The sequence below is a fragment of the Ornithorhynchus anatinus genome, chromosome 5 (assembly GCF_004115215.2).
Source record: "Ornithorhynchus anatinus isolate Pmale09 chromosome 5, mOrnAna1.pri.v4, whole genome shotgun sequence".
NCBI classification, from domain to species: domain Eukaryota; kingdom Metazoa; phylum Chordata; class Mammalia; order Monotremata; family Ornithorhynchidae; genus Ornithorhynchus; species Ornithorhynchus anatinus.
The window spans coordinates 59,177,927-59,200,851 of record NC_041732.1 but is presented as its reverse complement, the minus strand read 5'-3'; the positions used below and the strand labels follow the sequence as shown (position 1 = coordinate 59,200,851).

The 22,925-nt window shown below is 48.0% G+C and overlaps 1 protein-coding gene across 5 annotated transcripts in view; it reads right to left on the bottom strand.

Annotated features, from left to right (window-relative positions):
* The window catches only part of TMCO4 (transmembrane and coiled-coil domains 4), a 134,393-nt gene that overhangs the window by 70,656 nt on the left and 40,812 nt on the right, over positions 1–22,925 (bottom strand). The window contains exons 6-12 of one of the 5 annotated variants that reach the window (XM_039912051.1): positions 22,827–22,924; positions 20,926–21,027; positions 20,041–20,184; positions 16,993–17,112; positions 6,870–7,034; positions 6,150–6,286; positions 1,085–1,169 (exon numbers count right to left, since the gene is read on the bottom strand). In XM_039912051.1, coding sequence (XP_039767985.1) covers positions 1,085–1,169; positions 6,150–6,286; positions 6,870–7,034; positions 16,993–17,112; positions 20,041–20,184; positions 20,926–21,027; positions 22,827–22,924 — 851 coding nt within the window. Of the gene's footprint in view, positions 1–1,084; positions 1,170–6,149; positions 6,287–6,869; positions 7,035–16,992; positions 17,113–20,040; positions 20,185–20,925; positions 21,028–22,763; position 22,925 lie in introns of all 5 variants that reach the window. The other 4 variants (XM_039912052.1, XM_039912054.1, XM_039912053.1 and 1 more) reach the window with 4 other exon arrangements.

The following is a 22,925-nucleotide window of genomic DNA, read 5'->3' as shown; positions in this document are numbered from 1 at the left end:
TTTCATCTTTCTGGTCTGAAAAGTCTGATCAATCAATCAATGGTATTTATTGAGCCCTTACTGTGTATAGAACACTCTACTGAGCGCAATACAACAGAGATGGTGGATACCTTCCCTGCTCAAAAAGGGCTTACGGTCTACAATCTTGTCTCTGACACGAACCAAGTCTCCCAACCCTACCAGGCTGGATTGCCATCTTTTCTCAGAGAGAAATGGGATCGTTAAGCCAAATTTACGGGTCTTATGTGCTCCCAAGTCCTTCTGATGGCTAAGTGAGTTACTGGATGCCTTCATTAGCTCTAACTCAACAACCTTGTGCCTAGAATCGATCAATGGTGTTTATTGAGCACTTACTATTAGCAGAGTACTGTACTAAATGCTTGGTAGAGAACAAACCAACAGAGTTGGTTGACATGTTCCCTGCTTAAAAAGAGCTTACACTATACAGTCTTGCCTCTGCAACAGGAAAAGTCTCCTAGATCTACCAGGCTGGACTGCCATCTCTTTCAGAGAGATGTGAGATCGTTAAGTCGAAATTCACGAGTCCTCGTGATGGCTAAAAGAGTCGTTGAGGCCCCTCACTAGGCTCCCAGATTCTCCCTCAACCACCTAGTGCCTGGAATCAATCCATGGTATTTACTGAACGCTTACTGGGCGTAGAGCACTGTACTAAGAGCTTGGGAGAGTCCACTCCAACAGAGTTGGTAGACACATTCCTTGCCCACAACGAGCTTACAATTTAGAGGAGAAAATAAAGTCTCTCCCTCCTTACATCGCAAGGAGGGATTCTCTTGGGGTTGAGGAAATGGTCTAAAGTTAAGGAAAGAAATAGAATCTGGCTGGAAGAGGCTTCAGAAAGTCAGCTGGTCTGTTCCTTGGCTTCTGGGCAACACTAAACCCGATCCAACGCAAAGAATTGCCTACTTTTCTTGAAAATCTCTTGAAAATATTCGTTCCACTCCTCCATCTTCTAGTTACTCATCTGACCAATTTAACCCACTCCGACGTGGTCCCAAAGGATACTCCCTCCAAGAGATAACTAGGGGAGGTTTCAACATCAGGGTTGAACTACCCTCAGACTTACCTTTCTCTTGAGCCATCTCCTGAAGGCAGAAGTAAATGACTCTCGCCCCCAAGCTGAAGCCGATCAACGTGACGGGCCGTCTGCCCTAGGAAAGAGCAAGCACAAATGCACGGACCACCTCAGCAGAAAATGGACACACGGGCATTTTCGCAAAGCAGACGGCATCTTGGATAACCTTTCTCTAGCCTTCTAAATGACGAAGGGCTTAAATAGCCTGTAATTTTTCTTCCTTTCACTGAATCGACACATCTGCTATTCCACACGTCTTGCTGGTCTCTTAATTAGCGGGATACGGGGACCTCTTTTAGGTGGAAATGTAGTGTCTGCTGAAATTGATTTTCTTTGAGGCAGGGATTCAAGCCACCGCCTCCCCCGAGCCAATTCCTAGAAAGCTGGAAGATAGGAAGGGGATGGTGGGGGGGGAGGAGGGATGATAGTCTCCCATGGATGGTCGACAGCTGTTTTAAATATCCACTGAAGGCAGATCAAGAAGAAAACAGGTTTCCACTGCAGGATGAGGATCCTAGGTAGGCTTTAGGAAGAATTTCCTGACTAGGGGCTGAGAGCCAATGGAACACATTACCTTGAAAAATTGTAGCATCTCTATCCCTGGAGATTTTCAAGAAAAGTAGGCAATTCTTTGCGTCGGATTGGGTTTAGTGTTGCCCAGAAGCCAACGAACAGACCGGCTGACTTTCTGAAGTCTCTTCCAGCCAGATTTGATTTCTTTCCTTAACTTTAGACCATTTCTTCAAGCCCAAGAGAATCCCTCCTCCCTCGACTTGGTGTGAAGTTTAAATTAGCCAGCATCTGTAGCCTCTTCTCATGTTCCCCTCTGTGCTGCCTTCACCCCCTTGATCACCCGAGTTGCTCCATCTCAAGTTTATATTTAGGGTTTGGGTTTTTCCCCTCCGAAGCTCGCTTCTAATTTTAAAAGCATCTTGGTGATTTACCGTCCTACTTACATACCATGGGGTTTCCGGCGCTTGGGAAGTTAAGGGTTCCCTGGTAGTTCTTAGCTAGGCAAAACTCGTTTCGACACTAGCTTTTAGCTTCTCTGAAATGCATGTCTGATGCTCAGGGCTCACTCAGCGACTCACTTCCTTATCCCTTGAGATAAATCTGGGCTCATTCACATCTCTCGAATTATAATGCAAAATGAAACGGGGAACTACAGAAGAGACTTCAACTGCATTTTGGAGATTCTATATCAGCACTAGAGAGGGAGAGTTTTATTTAGGAACTTTTGTTCTGCTTCCAATTACAGCAGTCTCCCATGTATAACAGCTTTTCTCATCTGCAAAATACCCTCTTGTCCCTCTCACTTAGACTGTGAACTCCATCTGGGACCTCATTATCTTGTATCTACCCCAGTGTTCAGTACAGTGCCTGGCACAGAGTAAACACTTAAATATTTCAATTATTATTATAACTATTATTATGCCCTGCCTCTTTCTAACTCACGCTTTCACTAGATAACAGCACTTTTACTTCTTGCCTTCCAGAAGCTGCTTGACCTAGTGGAAAGAACCCAGGCCTGGGAGTCCGAGGACCTGAGTTCTAATCCCAGCTCCGCCACTTCCCTGCTGCGTGGCCTTGGGCAAGTCACTTCACTTCTCTGTGCCTCAGTTTCCTCAACTGTAAAATGGGGACTCAATACCTGTTCTCCCTCTTACTTAAACTTTGAGCCCCATGCAGGGACTGTGTCCAACCTAATTGCAGTGTGGTTTGGAAGAAAGGTCACGGGCTTGGGAGTTAGAGGACGTGAGTTCTAATCCTAGCTCCGCCACTTGTCTGCTGTGTGACCTTGGGCAAGCCACTTAACTTCTCTGTGCCTCAGTTACCTCATCTGTAAAATGGGGATTTAGACTGTGAGCCCCATGTGGGACAACCTGATTACCCCGTACCTACCCCAGCACTTAGAACAGTGCTTGGTACATAGTAAGCACTTAATAAGTACTATTATTAACTTGTATTTACCCCAGTGATTAGAACTGTGCTTGACTCAAATAATAATAATAATGATGGTATTTGTTAAGCGCTTACTATGTGCCAAGCACTGTTCTAAGTGCTGGGGCAGATACAAGGTAATCAGGTTGTCCCATGTGGGACTCACATCTTCATCCCCATTTTAGTAAGCACTTAAATACCCTTATTATTATTATTACTACTATTATTATTCCATTCATACAGTTTAGTCTACTTCCCTAGGGAGTGCAGTCCAGGGTCAACGAATCCTTCAACCAATCCACGATATTTATTGAGCGCTTACTGTGTGCAGAGCACTGAACTAAGCACTTGGGAGAGAACAAAACAACAGAGTTGGTAGACACTTTTCCCGCTCGCAACTTTATAGCCTAGAGATGAGTTTACAGGCTAGAGGGTCTTGCAGTCTCTTTTCCTGGAGATCTTTAGGATTAAAAAAGACGGTCTCCTAATCTAAAAGCAAAGGGAGAGGGGACGGGGAAAGTAAACCCTGGAAGCACTAACCTCTGTAATTTTCCACAGTGAGACCAATCTTCCTCCACGGAGCAACTTAATAATAATAATAATTTTGATATTTGTTAAGCGCTTACTATATGCCAGGCACTAAGGCAACCAAACTGGGTTGGACACAGTCCCTGTCCCACGTGGGCCTCACCGTCTCAATCCTCATTTTACAGGTGAGGTAACTGAGGCCCAGAGAAGTGACGTGAGTTGCCCAAGGTCACACAGCAGACAAGTGGTGGAGCCGGGATTAGAACCCATGACCTTTTGACTCCCAGGCTCATGCTCTATCCATTACCCCGTGCCGCTTCCCTACAACCATCTCCACACTAACCCACATTCACAATCGTGGAGGTGAACCATCATGGAGTCCTCACCCTGGAAGGAACTGCCGAGAATAATCTGGACCATCCACCGCCCTCCAGACCGGACTAATTTTTCCCTAATTGTTCCAAACAGCTAACCTACTAAAAAAAAAAAAAAATCTCTCCAGAAGATGATTCCTCTGGTTATTTCTGTTGGTCGCATAATCCTGCGTCGTTTGATCATTTTTTGTTCTCTTTCCAGTTCCTGGGTCTGACTCAGTGTGTTATTTGGTTTTGGTAGATGAGACTGGAAGCTCGTTCTGGGCAGGGAATGTGTCTACCAACTCTTTAGTAGTATACTCTCCCAAGCGCTTAGTACAGTGCTCTGCACAAAGTAAGTGCTCAATAAATAACATGGATTGATCGATGGGTTGTGCAATCCTTGTTTAGGGCAAAGCCTCACTGCCCTGAAATCAATGAGACGTGGCAGTCATAATCATTTGTTACTCAAGTTATTAGACTGGCGCTATTAAAACGCACGCTCGCTTCTGGGTTTTGGAGAGATCACGAGAAATACGTTTGCTTCATTTCGGTCCAATCAATTAATGGTATTTATTGAGCACTTCGTGGGCAGAGCACTGTGTGCAGAAGGGCAGTATAATACAGGTGGCTGACAGAAGAAGATTACAGCCTACGGGGGAGACAGACATTAAAATAAATTACAGATAGGAGTAGATGGTAGAGTATGAAGATATTTCCGTAAGCGCTGCGGGATTCAGAGCCAAATGCACAGTCAGTGATGAGGGAAAGGTGGAAAGGAGAAATGAGGGCTTAGTCAGGGAAGGTCTCTTGGAGGAGATGTAACTTTAGGAGAAGATGTAACTTTAGGAGAGTTTTGAAGGTGGGGAGAGGGATGTACTCTTGGATATACAAAGGGTAGGGGTGGGGGAGTTCCGGGACTGAGGGAGGATAAATAAATAAATACTATTTATTGAATGAATCCTCCCTCAGTCCTGGAACTGATGAGGACAAGAGGTCGGCAGCAGGACAGCGGACTAATTGCCACCTGTCAATCCAACAACAAGCCCTCCCACCATTTTCATCAAACGCGTTGACAGCGAGAATTCAAAGCGAGAGGTGGATGCTAATTCTGCACAGTGAGAAGCAGTGTGGCCTTGTGGATAAATGATAATTCTGGTATTTTTTTTAAGTGCTTACTACGTGCCAGGCATTGTACTAAGCACTGGAGTGGGTAAGTGCAAACTGGGTCGAACACAGTTCCTGTCCCACGTGGGGCTCAAAGTCTCAATCCCCATTTTACAGATGAGGCAACTGAGGCCCAGAGAAGTGAAGTGACTTGTTCAAGGTCACACAGCAGGTATGTGGTGGAGCCGGGATTAGCCGGGATAAATCACAGGTCAGGGAGTCAGTAGGATCTGGGTTCTAATTCTGGCTCCGCCACGTGTCTGCTATGTGATCTTAGGCAAGTCAATTTCACTTCTCTGGGCCTCAGTCCTCTCATCCGAAAACTGGGGATTAAGACTGTGAACCCCATGTGGAACAGAGACTGCGTCCAACCTGTTTACTTTGTATCCACCCCATCGCTTAGAACGGTGCCTGACACACAGAAAGTAAATAGCTAATACCATAAAAAAAAATAAAGAAAAAGAAGGGCTTAATAAATACCATTTAAAAATAAAACTCTCTTTGCTCTGTGTTCTTTCATTTACTTATTCAATGGCATTTATTGAGTGCTTACTGTGTGCATAGCACCGTACTAAGCATTTTAGAGAGTACAATATAACAAGAGCTGGTAGACGCGCTCCCTGCCTGCACACGTTTAGTCAGTCAGTCGTATTCATTGACTGCTTATGTGTGCAGAGCACTGTACTATGCACTTGGGAGAGCCCAAGATAATAATATACAGACACATTCCCCGCACACAACGTGCTTACAGTGACCACTCTCCGGGACGGAACAGCCAGAAACAGGGAAGGCCCTGCCACCAGAGGGGAAGGTTTCTGATCCAAGGATGATAAGAATAACTGCGGTATTCGTTAAGCGCTTACTATGTGCCAGGCACTGTTCTACACGCTGGTGTGTACACCCCTTTCTGGGTGGTGCCCATGTCCCAGCTGCCAAGCTGGGTTCTCTTCAACCCTGGACTTCCTGGATCCTCAGCTGCCTGCACCCGTAACCCCGAGGCCTCAGCCGGTTGTAATCCGCTGCCGGGCGTAACCCGCTGTCGGTTGCAACCCTCTGCCGGTTGTTACCTGCTGTCGGCTGAGCAGGATCTGGGCCAGGTGTTTGCCCACTTCGGCCGAGCGGTGGAGACACACGCCCCAGGGGTTGTCGATGACGTTGGAGATGGTAAGGAGTGAAGCCGGCCACGTTAAAGCGGTCACGATGCCTGACGGAGACAGGATGGAGGGAATAAGTGCTTGGGGACACGGTCGGGCTGATCATTCATCCATTCGTTCATTCGACTGTTTCTATTGAGCGCTGACTATCCCCTCTCAGGGTCGCACCCGGAGAGTTTCCAGTTCTCTACCAGTCTCGACCAGGGGCGGGAGAGTCAAGCAGAGGCCTAATCCACTCTTAGCTTGGGCAGTGGTGAGCGAGTGGAAGGCAATCTGCTACAAGTCAAAACTCACCCGTGCTGGGCAGAAGCGGCATGGGAGAGAGTCGAGGGTGGAGAATCAAGTTTACTGCACAGAAGGAGGCGATGGTAAATCACTTCCAGATTCTTAATCAGGAAAACTCTATGCAGTTTTCCCTTCTCCCTTCTTCGTGCCTCCGTTTCCTCATGTGCAAAATGGGGATGAAGACTGTGAGTCCCACGTGGGACGTGGATTGTGTCCCCCCCTGATTATCTTGTATCTCCTCCAGCACTTAATACAGTGCGAGGCACATAGTGAGCGCTTAACAGATACCATGAAATGAGTCGACTTTACCACGTACCTTACGGTACAGCTCCCCGGCATCCCTCTTACCCGATAACACGGTGTATTTCAGGGCTTCCTGCGCCACTATGTTCACAAGGCCGTTCATCAGGGAAACCAGACCGTTGCCCAGCTCCATTAAGTACTTGGACTCCCAGGCCAGGCAGTACTGCTCCCTACTCTGGCACATACTGGTCCACGGGGCCACGAAGCTACCTAGGGAGAAGCAGAGACCCGGCATTCGGCCACGCCGGGGACAGGCACGCCCGCCTCGCAGGGCAGCCGAGAGCCAGATAAGCCGTAGGCCTCGTCCTCCAACCCGCTGGACGATGAAGGGAACCGAGCCACAAACAGCCGGTAGCAGAATCGCTGCAGCCTCTGAGCAAAGGGAAGTTAGTTAAACCTTGGGTGACAAGTTCAACTTCTAATATGCGTTTTTTAAAGGCGTTTGTTTAGCGATTACTCAGATCCAGACACTGCAATCCTAATAATGATGACGGTGGTATTTGTGAAGCGCTTACTCTGTGCCAGGCACCGTGCTAATCGAGGGGGTAGATACGAGCAAATCGGGTTGGGTACGGTCCCCGTCCCATGGGGGGCTCACGGTCTCGATCCCCATCCACCGCTTAGTACAGTGCCTGGCACACAGTAAGCCCTTATCATTATTATTATTTGATAGGCCTAGAGAAGTGACTTGTCCAGCGTCACAAAGCAGACAAGCGGCAGGGCCGGGATTAGAACCCGTAACCTCCTGATTTCCAGGCTCATACTCTAGCCAATGAATCACACTCCTTCTCTGTACTAAGCACTGGGGTAGATACAAGCTAATCGGTTTCTAGATGGATAAGCAGCATGGCCTAGAGAAAAGGGCACACATCTGGAGTCAGAAGACCTGGGTTCTAATCCTGACTTCACCATGTACCAGCTGTGTGACCTTGGGTGAGTCAATTGACACCTCTGGGCCTCAGGTCTGCAAAATGCGAGATCATTAACCTTTTCTCCCTCCTACTTAGACTGTGAGCCCATGTGGCATCTGATTATCTAGTACCTACCCCATTGCTTAGTACAGTGCTTGGCACATAGTAGATACTTAACAAATATCACAATCGTTTTTATGTTTGCTATTTGCCAAGCACTGTGCTGAGTGCTAGAGTAAATGAAGTAGGATATGATATGTAAGATATGAAAGATTTGGAACGACCAGCCTGTTGTTTTGCCATTCGCCTGTTATGTGGCCTTGGGCAAGTCACTTAAGTTCTCTGTGCCTCAGTTATCTCATCTGTAAAAGGGAGGTTAAGATGTGAGCCCCATGTGGGACAGGGACTGTGTCCAACCCAGTTTTCTTGTATCCACTCCAGTGCTTAGTACAGTGCCTGGCATATAGTAAGTGCTTAACAAATACCACAGTTGTGATTATTATTAAAGTAGAAAGAGTAGATTGGACCCAGTCCCTGTACTAGATGGAGCTCATAAACTAAGAGAAAGGGAAAGCAGGTAGTTGATCCCCATTTTACAGAGGAGGAAACTGAGGCCCAGAAAGTTTAATTGACCCCGGGTTGGCACATACCAAACTCATGTTTCATCCTCTACTTTTGCTTTTACTTTTCTTCAGCCCATTTTCTGCTTGGCCACACTAGAAATTAAGCTAACTCAAGCTACTCTTGGGAAGCAGCGTGGCTCAGTGGAAAGAGCCTGGGCTTCGGAGTCAGAGGTCATGAGTTCGACTCCCGGGTCTGCCACTTGTCAGCTGTGTGACTGGGGGCAAGTCACTTCGCTTCTCTGTGCCTCGGTTACCTCATCTGTAAAATGGGGATTAACTGTGAGCCTCACGTGGGACGACCTGATTACCCTGTATCTACCCCAGCGCTTAGAACAGTGCAGAGCTTAGTACTATGTGCAGAGCACATAGTAAATGCTTAACAAACACCAATATTATTATTATTATTGTTACTCTTGATCCCCCCTGAGATGGGCTAGAGAGAAGAGACCCAGCTGCTAAGCTAGAAAATGATAATTTGGTCAAGCTTGGAAACTCCTGGACTGACCTTTGCCTTGTTCTCTTTCAAGTAAAAGATAACCTGAATAATAAAAATAATGATAATTGGGGTATCTGTTGAGGTCTTACTATCTGCCAGGCATTGTACTAAGCGCTGGAGTGGATACAAGCAAATAGGGTTGGGCATAGTCCCTGCCCCATGTGGGGCTCACAGTCTCAATCCCCATTTTACAGAGGAGATAGCCGAGGCCCAGGGAAGTTAAGTGACTTGTCCAGGATCACACAGCAGACAAGCGGCAGAGCCAGGATCGGAACCCCTGACCTTCTGACTCCCAAGCCCGTGGTCTCGCCACTATGCCAGGCTGCTTCCAATGTGATGTGATGCTATTTCAGAAGGCGGCTTTAGAAAGCCATGCACTTTGCGTCAGTCAGTCAGCGTGGCTCAGTGGAGAGAACACGGCCTTAGGAGTCAGGGGTCGTGGGTTCTAATCCCGGCTCCGCCACCTGTCAGCTGTGTGATTTTGGGCAAGTTACTTGACTTCTCGGTGCCTCGGTTACCTCATCTGTAAAATGGGGATGAAGACTATGAGCCCCAAGTGGGACAACCTGATTACCCTGTATCTACCCCAGCGCTTAGAACAGTGCTTGGCACATAGTAAGCGCTTAACAAATGCCAAGATTATTAAGCATTCATGATACGGTACTAAGGGCTTGGGAGAGTATAATGCAACTAAATTAGTAGACACGTTCTCTGCCCAGAGAGTGCACTGTCCTGATCCAATCCATCAATCGATGGTAGTTACCGAGCACTGTACTAAGCGCTTGGGAGAGTACAATACAACAGAGTTAGCCAACATGTTCCCTGCCTAAAGACCTGACCCGGGTTCATTAGTTCAGAAACAATTACAGTACTCCTTCCGGCTAATCGGATGGAAGTTTTCCCACTTTTTCCCTCTCAAAGTTGCTAATCACCCATTCCCCTCTAATCTGACCCTTCGGAAACAGAAAGCATTCATCGGTAGATAAGGCCGCAGAAATCTCGCTGTTTGGCTGAAAGAGGACCAGCAGTCGACACTGATAGCTCTGCAGTTTAAGCTCTGGAGTTTACAAATCCCTCCAGCAGATTGTGAAGTTAAGGAAGAGGAGGGTAAAAAAAATCACTCCCTCCCTTCATGGGGAAAACATCACAATCTTGGGATGACCCACGGCTTAATCATTCCTAATTATTTTAAGGCATCAGCAAGAAAAACGCCGAATCACGGGCCGGCCCGTAACACCTCACTGCCTCTCCTCCTCCTTCTGATGTGAGCAAAGCGGCGGCTTCTAGTCTTTCCAAAAGACTTCAAAAAACCTTCTGAGACTTCTGAGAGGTCTATCGCCCACATTCTGCGCTGCTGAATCGACGAAACAAAACACGAGAGTAAAATCTCCGTTATGGGGCTAAAGAAAACCCGAGTGGGAAATGATTTTCTTTAGCATGTGCTTCGGCGGAGTTGCTGAACAGTGCGGCATTCTGATTTCCACCATTCCTGCTTCCAGACGCGACTTGGACCTCTCAGGGTTTGACAATCTCTTAGACATTCATTCATTCAGTCAGATCTATTGAGCGCTCACTGTTTGCAAAGCACCGTACTAAGCGCTGGGGAAGGTACAATACAACAATAAAAAGGCACATTCCCTGCGTACCCTACTAAGGGCTTGGGAGATTACAGTACAGCAATAAACAGACACAGTCTCACCCCTCAGTGAGCTTACAGTCAAGAGAGGGAGACAGACATCATTAGAAATGAATATATAAATTCCATTACTTTTATCAGGGCCTGGAGATAACAGGGCTTCCTCCCAGCAAAGTCTAGGGAGCTCCGATGAAGAGGGGCAGGTACAAAGCGACGAACGCTGTCAGACTGCCTCACCGAGACCAGAGAAACGACCATCAGACTCCAATTCTGGCCTTGAACGGGACCCTGACTGTTTTATCTGAGAGCAGAACTGGGCGCCGTGACACCGCAACAGGTGGAGGAAAGCTTTTTCTCTAAGATGAAGGACAGAACAGACGGAGGTAAATATGCCTCCAAGGCTCAGGGAGCCTCAGAACTTCAGGCCTTAGCAGCAAGCCAAGTTGCGAGTGTCGGACGATGCTGTGGAACTTCTTTTGCCCAGCTGGTCTCCCAGGCCCTTCTCCTGCCTTATGCTGTCGAGTCATCTCCGACCCATAGCGACGCCATGAACGCATCTCTCCCAGAACGCCCCAACTCTGTCTGCAATCGTTCTGGTACTGTATCCAGAGAGTTTTCTTGGTAAAAATAGGGAAGTGGTTTACCACCGTCTCCCTCCGCACGGTAAACTTGATTCTCCACCCTTGACTCTCTCCCGTGCCGCTGCTGCCCAGCACAGGTGAGTTTTGACCTGTAGCGGATCGCCTTCCGCTCGCTAGCCACTGCCCAAGCTAGGAATGAATGGTTAGGCCTCTGCTTGACTCTCCCTCCCATAGTCGAGACAGTTAGAGTACTGGAAACTTTCCAGATGCAACCCTGAGAGGGCCCAGCCCCCTAACTAATTATAATAATGATAATGGAAATGATAGTGGTATTTGTTAAGGGCTTATTATGCACCAGGCACTGTACTAAGCGCTGGGGTGGGTACAACTCCATCGCTTGTCAGCTGTGTGACTTTGGGCAAGTCACTTTACTTCTGGGTGCCTCAGTTACCTCGTCTGTAAAATGGGGATTAAGACCGTGAGCCCCACGTGGGACAACCTCATTACCTTGTATCTACCCTAGCACTTAGAACAGTGCTTGGCACATAGGAAGCGCTTAACAAATACCTTCATTATTATTACAAGCAAATCTGGTTGGACACAGTCCCTGTCCCATGTGGGGCTCACACTGTCAATCCTCATTTTGAAGATGACGTAACTGAGGTACAGAGAAGTGCAGTGACTTGCCCCAGGTCACACAACAGAGGAGTAACGGAGCTGGGATTAGAACTCATGACCTTCTCTCAGGCTCTGATAATGCTATTTATTAAGCACTCTCCAAAGTCTAAAAACTGCATTAAACAGACACAAGATAGATCAGGCACAGGCCCCTGTTCCTCACAGGGCTCACAATCTCAGAAGGCGAGAGAACAGGTGGTTTATCCTGCTGTTTCCTATCTCTTTTCCACTAGGCCAAGTGGATTCCTCTTTATTATCATTATCAGATTTATGAATCACTGAGGTACCTAATCTTAGAACCACCAGTGGCTGCCCAACCACCTCTGCATCAAACAGAAACTCAGCTTTAAAGCGCTCATTTAACTTGCCCCCTCCTGCCTTAACTTGCTGATTTCCCTCTACAACCCAGCCCGCACACTTCACTCCTCTGTCAGACTACTCTTGAAAGCTCACCTCCTCCAAGAGGCCTTCCCAGACTGAGCTCCCCTTTTCCCTCTGCTCCCTCTACCTCCCCCCCTTCGCCTCTTCGCAGCTAAACCCTCTTCTCCCCCACTTTCCCTCTGCTCCTCCCCCCTCCCTTCCCATCCCCTCAGCACCGTACTCGTCCGCTCAACTGTATGTATACCCTGATTGTATTTATTTGCTATTGTTTTAATGAGATACTCTTCCCCTCGATTCTATTTATTGCCATTGTTCTTGTCTGCCTGCCTCCCCCGATTAGACCGTAAGCCCGTCGAAGGGCAGGGACTGTCTCTATCTGTTACCGATTTGTACATTCCAAGCGCTTGGTCCAGTGCTCTGCACATAGTAAGCGCTTAATAAATACTATTGAATGAATGAATGAACTACTCAGTGTAACTTAATCTTGTCTGTCTTGCTGCTGAACCCTTGTCCTCCCTCTGGCCTGGAATTCCCTCCCCCTTCACATACAATTTTCCCCGCCTTCAAGACCTTATTAAAATTCCTTCTCCTCCAAGAGGCCTTTACCGACTAAACCCTCATTTCCCCTATTCCCTCTCCCTTCTGCATCTCTCTTGTACTTGGATCTGTACCCTTTAAACACTTGATATTCACTCTATGCTCAGCCCCACGGCACTTTACGTTCACACGGTAATTTATTTTAATGTCTCTTTCCCCCTCTAGGCTGTAAGTTATTTGCGGGCAGGGAATGTGCCTATCAACTCTGTTGTATTTGGCTCTCCAAAGTACTTAGTAGAGTGCTCTGCACAAAGTAAGTGCTCAATAAATACCACTGATTGATATCAAATACTGTTCCTGTTCTATAATGGAAAAGATAGAACAGGAATCTTATTCCCATTTTACACATGAGCAAACTGAGGCACAGAGGTTAAGTGACTTGTCCAGGGTCACAGAGCAGGTCATGGGCAGTGCTGGGTTTATTATTATTAATAACAGTAATAATAATGATGGTAGTTGTTAAGTCCTCACTATGTGCCAGGCACTGTACTAAACGCTGGGGAGGATACAAGCAAATCAAGTTGATCACAGTCCCCGTCCCACTGGGGCTCAGTCTCAATCCCCATTTTCAGATGAGGTAACTGTAGCCCAGAGAAGTGAAGTGACTTGCCCAGGGTCACAGAGCAGACTAGTGGCAGAGCCAGGATTAGAACCCATGACCTTCTGACTCCCAGACCTGTGCTCTATCCACTATACCATGCTAATAATAATAATAATGTTGGTATTTGTTTAGCGCTTACTACGTGCCGTGCACTGTTCTAAGCGCTGGGGTAGATACAGGGTAATCAGGTTGTCCCACGTGAGGCTCACGGTTATCCCCCATTTTACAGATGAGGTAACCGAGGCACAGAGAAGTGAAGTGACTTGCCCACAGTCACACAGCTGACAAGTGGCAGAGCCGGGATTCGAACCCATGACCTCTGACTCCGAAGCCCAGGCTCTTTCCACTAAGCCACGCTGCTGCCTCTCTAGAACTCCAGTCACCCACTTCCCAAGTCACATGCTCTTTCCACTAGGCCACACTGTCTCCCTGCCCTGCCCTCTTCCGCCAATGTTATGTAAGGACCAGTCTTGCAGTGGCAACTTGGAACTGGGCAGAACTGTGAAATCTGGGAACTCACGTGAGAGAAACTGGTAGAAAGGTGGAGATTTCGGCACCATCTTAAGAACAAGTCGCTCTCCTGGATGAGGGCTGAAACACTGGTCTTGTCAGTCTGTCAGTCAGTCGCATTTATTGAGGGTTTACTGTGTGCAGAGCACTAGGCTAAGCGCTGGGGAGAATACAACAATAAACAGATGCATCCCCTGCCCAGAACAAGCTTACAGTCTAGAAGGCGAGCTTAAAGCGTAGAGGTCTTGAGGAGATTTACCTGTGGCTGGGGGCTGGGGAGGGCAAGAAAGGCACACTGACTCCCACCGAAACAAAACAGAAGATTGGCGGAAAAGTATATAAATCCCAACCTCCTCAGTGTCTCAATTTGCACCCAAGAAGATACCAAGATTTGTCCCCGGTACATCAGAAAACCACATACCACCCTTCCATAATAATAATAACGATGATGGCATTTGTTGAGTGCTTCCTATGTGCCAGGCACCGTGCTAAACGCTGGGGTGGATACGAGCAAATCAAGTTGGACACAGTCCCTGTCCCGTGTGGGACTCACAGTCTCAATCCCCATTTTACAGATGAGGTAACTGAGGCCCAGGGAAGCGAAGCGACACGTCCACGGTCACACAGCAGACAAGTGGCCGAGCCGGGATTAGAACCCATAACCTCTGGCTCCGAAGTCCAGGTTCTGTCCACTCTGCCATATGCTGCTTAATAACTGTGGTATTTGTTAAGTGCTTATTATGTGTCTAAACCCCGGGGCAGATATAAGATCATCAGATCAGACGTAGTCCCCGTCCCACCCAGAGCTGACGGTCTATCAATCAATCGATGGTAGCGATTGGGTGCTTACCGTTTGCAGAATGATCAATCAAATGCATTTTTTGAGTGTTTACTGTACGCAGAGCACTGTGCTAAGCACTTGAGAGAGTACAATACCAGAGCTAGCAGTCAAGTTCCCTGCCCACCATGAGCTTGCAATCTAGAGTTAATCTGTAATAATCAGAATAACTATGGTATTTGTTAAACACTTTCCACGGGTCAAGCGCCGTTCTAAGCGCTGGGACAGATATGAGATGATCCAGTCCCACATGGAACTCGCAGTCTAAGTAGGAGCGAGATTCCTAATCAAATTTTGAAGATGAGGGAACTGAGGCACAGAGGTGAAGTGACTTGCGCAAGGTCACACAGCAGACAAGTGTCGGAGCCGGGGTAGGAACCCAGGTCCCGGGCCCGTGCTCGTTCCGGCGGGTCACGCCGTTCCTCTATACTGAGCACCTGAAGGAGGAAGAACAACAGGTATCGAATCCCCTTCTCATCCACCTCTCCTCCCTGAGGTGAGGAAAGCAGGTAGGATAATCTTGCCCAGTTCAGGCTGATGAAATGGAGAGGCAACCTTCACCAGAAATGAATTTATGCGACTGCTAAATGCCATGAGCTTTGTCGCAATCCAGGGAGGAGTAAGGGAAGGGGCTCAGTATTCATTAGCATCCTTTTGCGGACTAAAGCCTCCTCAAAATGACTAACAATCCTGAAAGGGGCAAACAGCCGTAGCCCACTCCCTTCTCCCTCTGCCTGCCAACAGTAGAGCTAAAAAACCTGCAAGCGACCCAGAGAAAGGAAAAAAACAGGAGGAGGAGATGTGGGAGGAGAGGGGAAGGAGGTTGGAGGTGATAGTGACAGGGAGAATGGAAGGGATTTTTAAAGAACGTTTTTAAAGGGAAGCTCTGGATTAGGAGGAACAGCATCCCAGGGCAAATAGCCCATCTTCCATTAATTGCTTTTTGGAACAGAATCCACTGGCAGCTTTTCAGGCTGGCTCGCAAAGCCATCGCTAGTGGCAGCCGGCTGCCATAATTTCAATTAAAAATGATGATCCTAAGTGACTGTACGAGAGATGGTATCGCTCTCAGTCCAGGCTGCGGCCTGCTGGCTCTCCTCCCCCGTCACCGTTCCGACGGCGGAGTTTAGTGCCTCGGCAGAGAACGGATGCGTCCTGCCAAGAAGCCGCGTTCGCTGGCAAAGGCGGATGGAGGAGCAAACAACGTTTCGATCACCGTTCCCGGATCCACGCTCTGTAGAGATCTAATCTTGCGAAAGCGTCTCTGTCCCCGGAATGCCGCGTTTTTTTTTCCTATCCACCCGCTAACCACACCGGTCCCCGAGACACGGGACGGGGATTATCTAAACAAACATTCATCTGTTCGAGCTCCACTGACACTAGCCTTTGCATGTTACGTTCCCCCTGAGGTAGATTTTGAAAGGCTGCCCGGGATGCCTTTGGATCCCAACTCTTCTGGAAAATTGATCAGAAAAGCGTTGGGGTACATTCTGTCCTCTAGCGGAGCAAATGCCTTTGGATCCAAGAGAAAGATGTCAGTTTTTCTTGGGTCGTGGCCATTTACCTGGGCCCGTTGCAGGGCGGGTTCCCCTGCCAGAGGTGAGAGAACGAGAATAATATTAATAGTAATAATAACTGTGGTATTTGTTAAGCTCTTACTATGTTCTAGGCGTTGTACTAAGCGTTGGGATGGAGACAAACAAGTCAGGTTGGACACAGTCCCTATCCCCCATGGGCCTCTCCGTCTTTATCTCCATTTTACAGACAAGGAAACTGAGGTAGAGAAAAGTGGAGTGACTTGCCTAAGGTCACACGGCAGGCAAGTGGCAGACCCAAATCCTTCTGACTCCAGGCCCGTGCTCTGTCTGCTAGGCCACACTGCTTTTTTCATTTGGAGAAGCAGCGTGCTCAGTGGAAAGAGCATGGGCTTGGGAGCCAGAGGTCATGGGTTCGAATCCCGGCTCTGCCACTTGTCAGCTGTGTGACTGTGGGCAAGTCACTTCACTTCTCTGGGCCTCAGTTCCCTCATCTATAAAATGGGGATTAAGACTGTGAGCCTCATGTGGGGCGACCTGATTACCCTGTACCTACCCCAGCGCTTAGGACAGTGCTCTGCACATAGTAAGCGCTTAACAAATACCAACGTTATTATTATTATTTGTGTGCCTTATCATTTCAGCATCATTTGCTGGCATTAGTTCTTGAAACAATACTCCAGTGGTAACTGCTCCATCTGGTCCTGCCTTGAGGAAGCCATACAATTTGAGTGGATCGTGATCATGAGTGGGATCGTGATCTCGGTCCCCGAATTCTCACCGTATTTGCCAGTACACAGCCATCCAGTGACCGCAATGGTGATGTGCAAATGTTTCCCTTCGGTTAAGGGTAAAAATTCAAACTCCTCAATGGCTCCCACGCGTTTCTTCATCTTGTACCCTAAAGACCAAAAAACCCAAAGGTATGAGAAAAATTTGTCAGCGGTAGATATTCACTTATTCACTCAATCATATCTATTGAACATTTACTGTGTGCAGAGCACTGTACTAAGTGCTTGGAAAAGTACAATACAACAATAAACAGACACATTCCTTGCTCACAGCGAGCTACAGGAATAGATACCACTCACCCCACTGTCTTTTTTTTAATGGCATTTGTTAAGCACTTACTATGTGCCAGGCACTGTACTAAGCAGTGGGGTAGACACAAGCTAATCAGGTTGGACACAGTCCCTGTCCCACATGGGGCTCACAGTCTTAATCCCCATTATACAGATGAAGGAACCGAGGCATAGGGAGGTGAAATGCCTTGCCCAAGGACACACAGCAGACCGATCTGGGATTAGAACCTGGGTCCCTCTGACTCCCAGGCCCATGCTCGTGGCTCAGTGGAAAGAGCTTGGGCTTGGGAGTCAGAGGTCACGGGTTCGACTCCCGGCTCTGCCACTCGTCAGCTGTGTGACTGTGGGCAAGTCACTTAACTTCTCTGTGCCTCGGTTACCTCGTCTGTAAAATGGGGATTAACTGTGAGCCTCACGTGGGACAACCTGATCACCCTGTATCTACCCCAGCGCTTAGAACAGTGCTCTGCACATAGTAAGCGCTTAACAAATACCGATTATTGTGTCTTCTCCACAGCAGAAGCTGCCAGAAGAAACTTAATAGATGTCTCCATTGCCTGAGCTAATAATTCTTGGCCCATCCATCACAAAGGCGGGGCCTCCAAGCAGTAAACTCGTTATGGGCAGGGAACATGTCCGCTAATTCTATCGTATTGTACTCTCCCAAGCTCTTAGTACAGTGCTCTGTACATTTACTAGGCACTCAATAAATACCAAGGATTGATCGATTGATCTTGGGGGCCAGATCTTCCGCTTCCTGGGAACTGTGTGATTTCCCGTCTGAAAGATGGACCAGACTTGGGCCAGAGACAACTTCTCGGGTTCTCCCTCCCAGACCTCTCTGTTGTTGGGGAGGATTCCCTTGGGCCGCTTGCCCGACCGTATTATAAAGTTGCCCCATGCTTGACCAAATTTTCTCGGCCAGAAAATCTGGCCCCCAAGATCGATCGATCAATCCTTGGTATTTATTGAGTGCATAGTAAATGTACAGAGCACTGTACTAAGAGCTTGGGAGAGTATAATACGACAGAATTAGCGGACATATTCCCCGCCCATAATGAGTTTACTGTTTAGAGGACCCGCCTTTGTGATGGATGGGCCAAGAATGATTAAGTCAGGCAATGGAGACATCTATTAATTAATCGATCAATCAATGGTATTCACTGAGTGCTTACTGTATGTGGAGCGCTGTACTAACCGCTTGGGAGAGTACAACACAAAAGAGTTGGTAGACCCGTTCCCTGCCCACAACAAGTAGCAATCAATCAATTCATCAATGGGATTTATTAAAAAAAATCTTTTTGGATGGTATTTGTTAAGTGCTTACCATGGGCTAGGTTCTGTTCTAAGCGCTGGGGTAGATACAAGGTAATCAGGTTGTCCCACGTGGGGCTCACAGTCTTAATCCCCATTTTACAGACGAGGCAACCGAAGCACAGAGAAATTAAATGACTTGTCCAAGATCACACGGCAGACAAATGGTGGAGCCGGGATTAGAACCCAGGTCCTTCTGAGTCCCGGCCCTGCGCTCTGCTTACTGTGTGCAGAGCACTGTACGGAGCGCTTGGCAGACTACGATATAACAGAGTTGGAAGGCATATTCTCCGCCCACATGAGGAACTGTGAGTCTAGAGAACCGCCCTGGAGCTAGCTCAGCACAGGGTTAGTAAGGTCACGGGATTCTCTACTACCTTATTCCATCTTTCCTTTAAGACAACTGTTCACAACTGTTGTATTATACTCACCAAACTTTACAAATAGTAAGCTCTCAATAACAACCTTTGATTGATTAATTGATTGGGTCAGGATGATGCAGACTCTGGGCAGGGAACGTTACTGCTGGCTTTGTTGTATTGTACTCTCCCAAGCGCTTAATACAGTGCTCTGCACCCAATAAGTGATCGGGAAACACCACTGACCGCTCGATCGATCCTTTAGCCTTGAATCTTTATGACAATAAAATCGACACGCTGCCGACCAGGTCGAAACTAAATTCCACTGATTGATGGACTAGCTTCACTTCAACGAGGCACAGAAGGAGATAATATAATATTAATATTGAGGTGATATTATTAGTAATTGTAAGCGTGTCTGTTAAGCACATACTATATGTCAAGCACTGTTTGAAGATATGGGGAAGATACAAGATCATCAGGTCAGCTTAGTCCCTGTTCCCACACTGGGCTCACAATCTAAGTAGGAGGAGAAGAGGTATTCAATCCCTCTTTTACAGATAATAATAATAATTATGGTATTTGTTAAGCGTTTACTACGGGCCAGGCACCGTACTGATCGCTGGCGTGGATACATAGGAGGTAACTGAGGCTCAGAGACATCAAGTGACTTGCCTAAAGTCACACAACAGACCTGTGGCCGAGCGGGGATTAAAGCCCAGGGCCTCTGACTCCCAGGCCCACACTTTTTCCACTAGGCCACGCTGACGGGAGAGGGAGAAAGGAAGGAGAAGAAATAGAGTGAGAGGGAACACCGAGGGAGCAAAAGAGGGGACTGGGGCCACCTCCTTATCACCAAGAGGGGAAGACACCCCATATTTCCCACCTTTTCCCTCCCCTGTCCCCAAGAGTGCCAGGTTCTGAGCCGCTGAGACGTCCCGTCAAAGAGACAGGCCCGGTCGCAGCCGGCCCATGAGGATAGAACTATCCCAGTGCGATGGAGGGTGGAGGCGGCCCGGCTTTAAATGTTACCCTTTTCCCCCCAGTTCAGGGGTCCCAAAGCGTCCCGCTGACCTGTGAGACCGGCTCCGGCGGCCCCGAAGAGCGAGGCCATGACGGCTATCCCAGCCACGGAGCCCAGAGCCGCCGCTCCGGCGCTGCCGATCACCGTCGCGGCTCCTGCAGCCACCAGCGGGGCAGCCAGACCCCCCGTCAGGCCTACAACGGATAACAGACACCATGTGGACACTCAAACTCATCACTGCTCTCTGCCGCTTCCCCTACCTCTCATTTTTTCTAATATCTGTCTTCCCCACTAGACTGTAAGTTCACTGTGGACAGGAAATATGTCAGTTTATCGTTCTATTGTACTCACCCAAGTGCTCAGTACAGTGGTCTGCACTCAGCAAGCGCTCAATAAATATGAATGATTGAATGAATGGATTAAGGGCAGGGCTCATGTCCGCCAACACTATGCAATTGTACGCTAAGTGGGGTTTTTTATGGTTTTTGTTAAATGCTTATGAGATATTCTAGACGCTGGACGTTCGTCAGGCCGGGAGAGAGTCCCCATCCCACATGGGGCTCACTGTCAGAGGAGGGACAGCAGGTATTGAATCCCTATTTTGTAATTGAGGAAACTGAGGTACAGAGAAGTTAAGTGACTTGCCCAAGGTGACCCAGCAGGCAAGTGGTGGATCTGGGATTAGAACCCAGGCCCTCTGGCTCCCAAACCCGTGCTTTATCGACTAAGCCACAGTGTTTAGAACAGTGCTCTGTACACCATAAGTGAACGAAAAATACCACTGATTGATTGCTACCTCTAAAGACCTAACCCATCACTTCCCCGTGCCTCCCACATCAAATTTAGACTCTTCTTCCCAATGATTTTCTCCCCACCATTCCCTCCCAACCCCTCTCCCTCTTCCCAGCCACACCCTAACTTTATCTTCTCCGCACTTTTGTCAGTTTCTGTTTCCTCGCTTCTCTCTCCTCCTTCCCTGACTGCTCTCGGTACCTTCTTTAATCCTGTCCTGTCCTTCCTTTCACTCTTCCATCCACCTTGAAGATCAGAAAATAATAATAATAATGTTGGTATTTGTTAAGCGCTTACTATGTGCAGAGCACTATTCTAAGCACTGGGGGAGATACAGGGTAATCAGGTTGTCCCACGTGAGGCTCACAGTTAATCCCCATTTTACAGATGAGGTAACTGAGGCACAGAAAAGTTAAGTGACTTGCCCACAGTCACACAGCTGACAAGTGGCAGAGCCGGGAGTTGAACCCATGAGCTCTGACTCCGAAGCCCAGGCCCTTTCCCCTGAGCCACGCTGCTTCCCCCAAAGCGAGAGGCGGCTTGAAAGTAAAGCATGGATGTGCAATAGGGTCCGAACAAGATGAAATCAGCGTAAACCACAGCGTGAGAGATTTATATATATATAACATATATATATATATTTACGGTCATCTCGCGGATTTGAAGACATTATCACTGACAGTGAAGTTCATCTAGGAGTGTGTATTTGGGTACAAAGGCTAATTTAGGCAAACTAAAAGCTTGTCCCTTGTTGTGTCGGGGGTAGTGTTTGCTGCGTCTGATGTGGTTCTCTCTTCTGCCTCTCTCTCTCTCCCTTTTTTTTAATGGTATCTGTTAGGCGCTTAAATGTGCCAGGCATTGTTCTAAGTGCTGGGTAGATACGAGATAATCAGGTTGGACACGGTCCATGTCCCACATCGGGCTCACAGTCTTAATCTCCATTTTATAGATGAGGTAACTGAGGCCCCAAGAAGTGAAGCGACTTGCCCGAGGCCACACGGCAGACAAGTGGCAGAACCGGGACAAGGACCCAAGTCCTTCTGACTCCCAACCCGATACTCCTGTCCGCTAGGATCCGCTGCTTCAACAGAGGAAGCGTGTGCTCAGAGAGAGCCGCTCCCTTCTTGATGGCAGGGCGCCATGCAGATCTGTCCTTGGCCACCGGCTTCTGCTTGCAGTGGCCTAAGGCACTGCCTTGGGGCTTTGTTTTCGTAGGTTCTGATCCCGCCTCCGCTACTTTTCTTCTGCGTGACCTCGGGCCATTCATTTCACTTTTCTGTGTCCTAGCTCCCTCATCTGAAAAATGGGGATTGAAACTGTGAGCCCCATGTGGGACAGGGACTGTGTCCAACCCCATTTGCTTGTATCCACACCAGCTCTGAGTACAGTGCCTGGCACACAGTAAGCGCTTAACAAATACCACTATTATTCTTACTGTTATTATTTCTTTTGCTACCACCAGGCCCTTAAAATGCTACCTCTGCTCTCCTTGCTTTTGGTCATTTACATCATAGAGATGAGTTGAAAATTGAAAGAGGACCTGGAAGCAGCGTGGCATGGTGGAGAGAGAGCACAGGCCTGGGAGTCAGGTCATGGGTTCTAGTCTCAGCTCCACCACATGTCTGCTGTGTGACCTTGGGCAAGTCACTTCATTTCTCTTGGCCTCAGTGACCTCATTTGTAAAATGGGGATTGAGACTGTGCGCCCCACTTGGGACAGGGACTATATCCAACCTGACTTGTATTTACCTCAGCACTTAGAATGGTGCTTGGCACATAGTGTTAAACAAGCACTATAATTATTACTATTATCATTACCTAGAGTTTGCTTCTGTGGAGATGGTTAAAAAAAAGAAGACATGCTCATTTGCCCAGGAAGGAAGAGGAACTCAGTGATTTCTTGACGGACTCGGCATCCTAAGTCACGTGAGCTGCTGTTTTTGCCCCAAAGTTTCTTTCCCTGCCCTGAAAGTAATCTTTACCTTGTGAGCAACCTTCATTAGGGTGCTTTTCGACCAAGCTCCGAAGCCATGAATCAACCTCACCTATTACCGTCCCGCCTCCTACTGTCGCCAAACCAATCAACAGATAGCGCTTCAATCTCTTCTGCTTTTCTTTCTTTTTCCGGGCGGCCTCTGCCATTC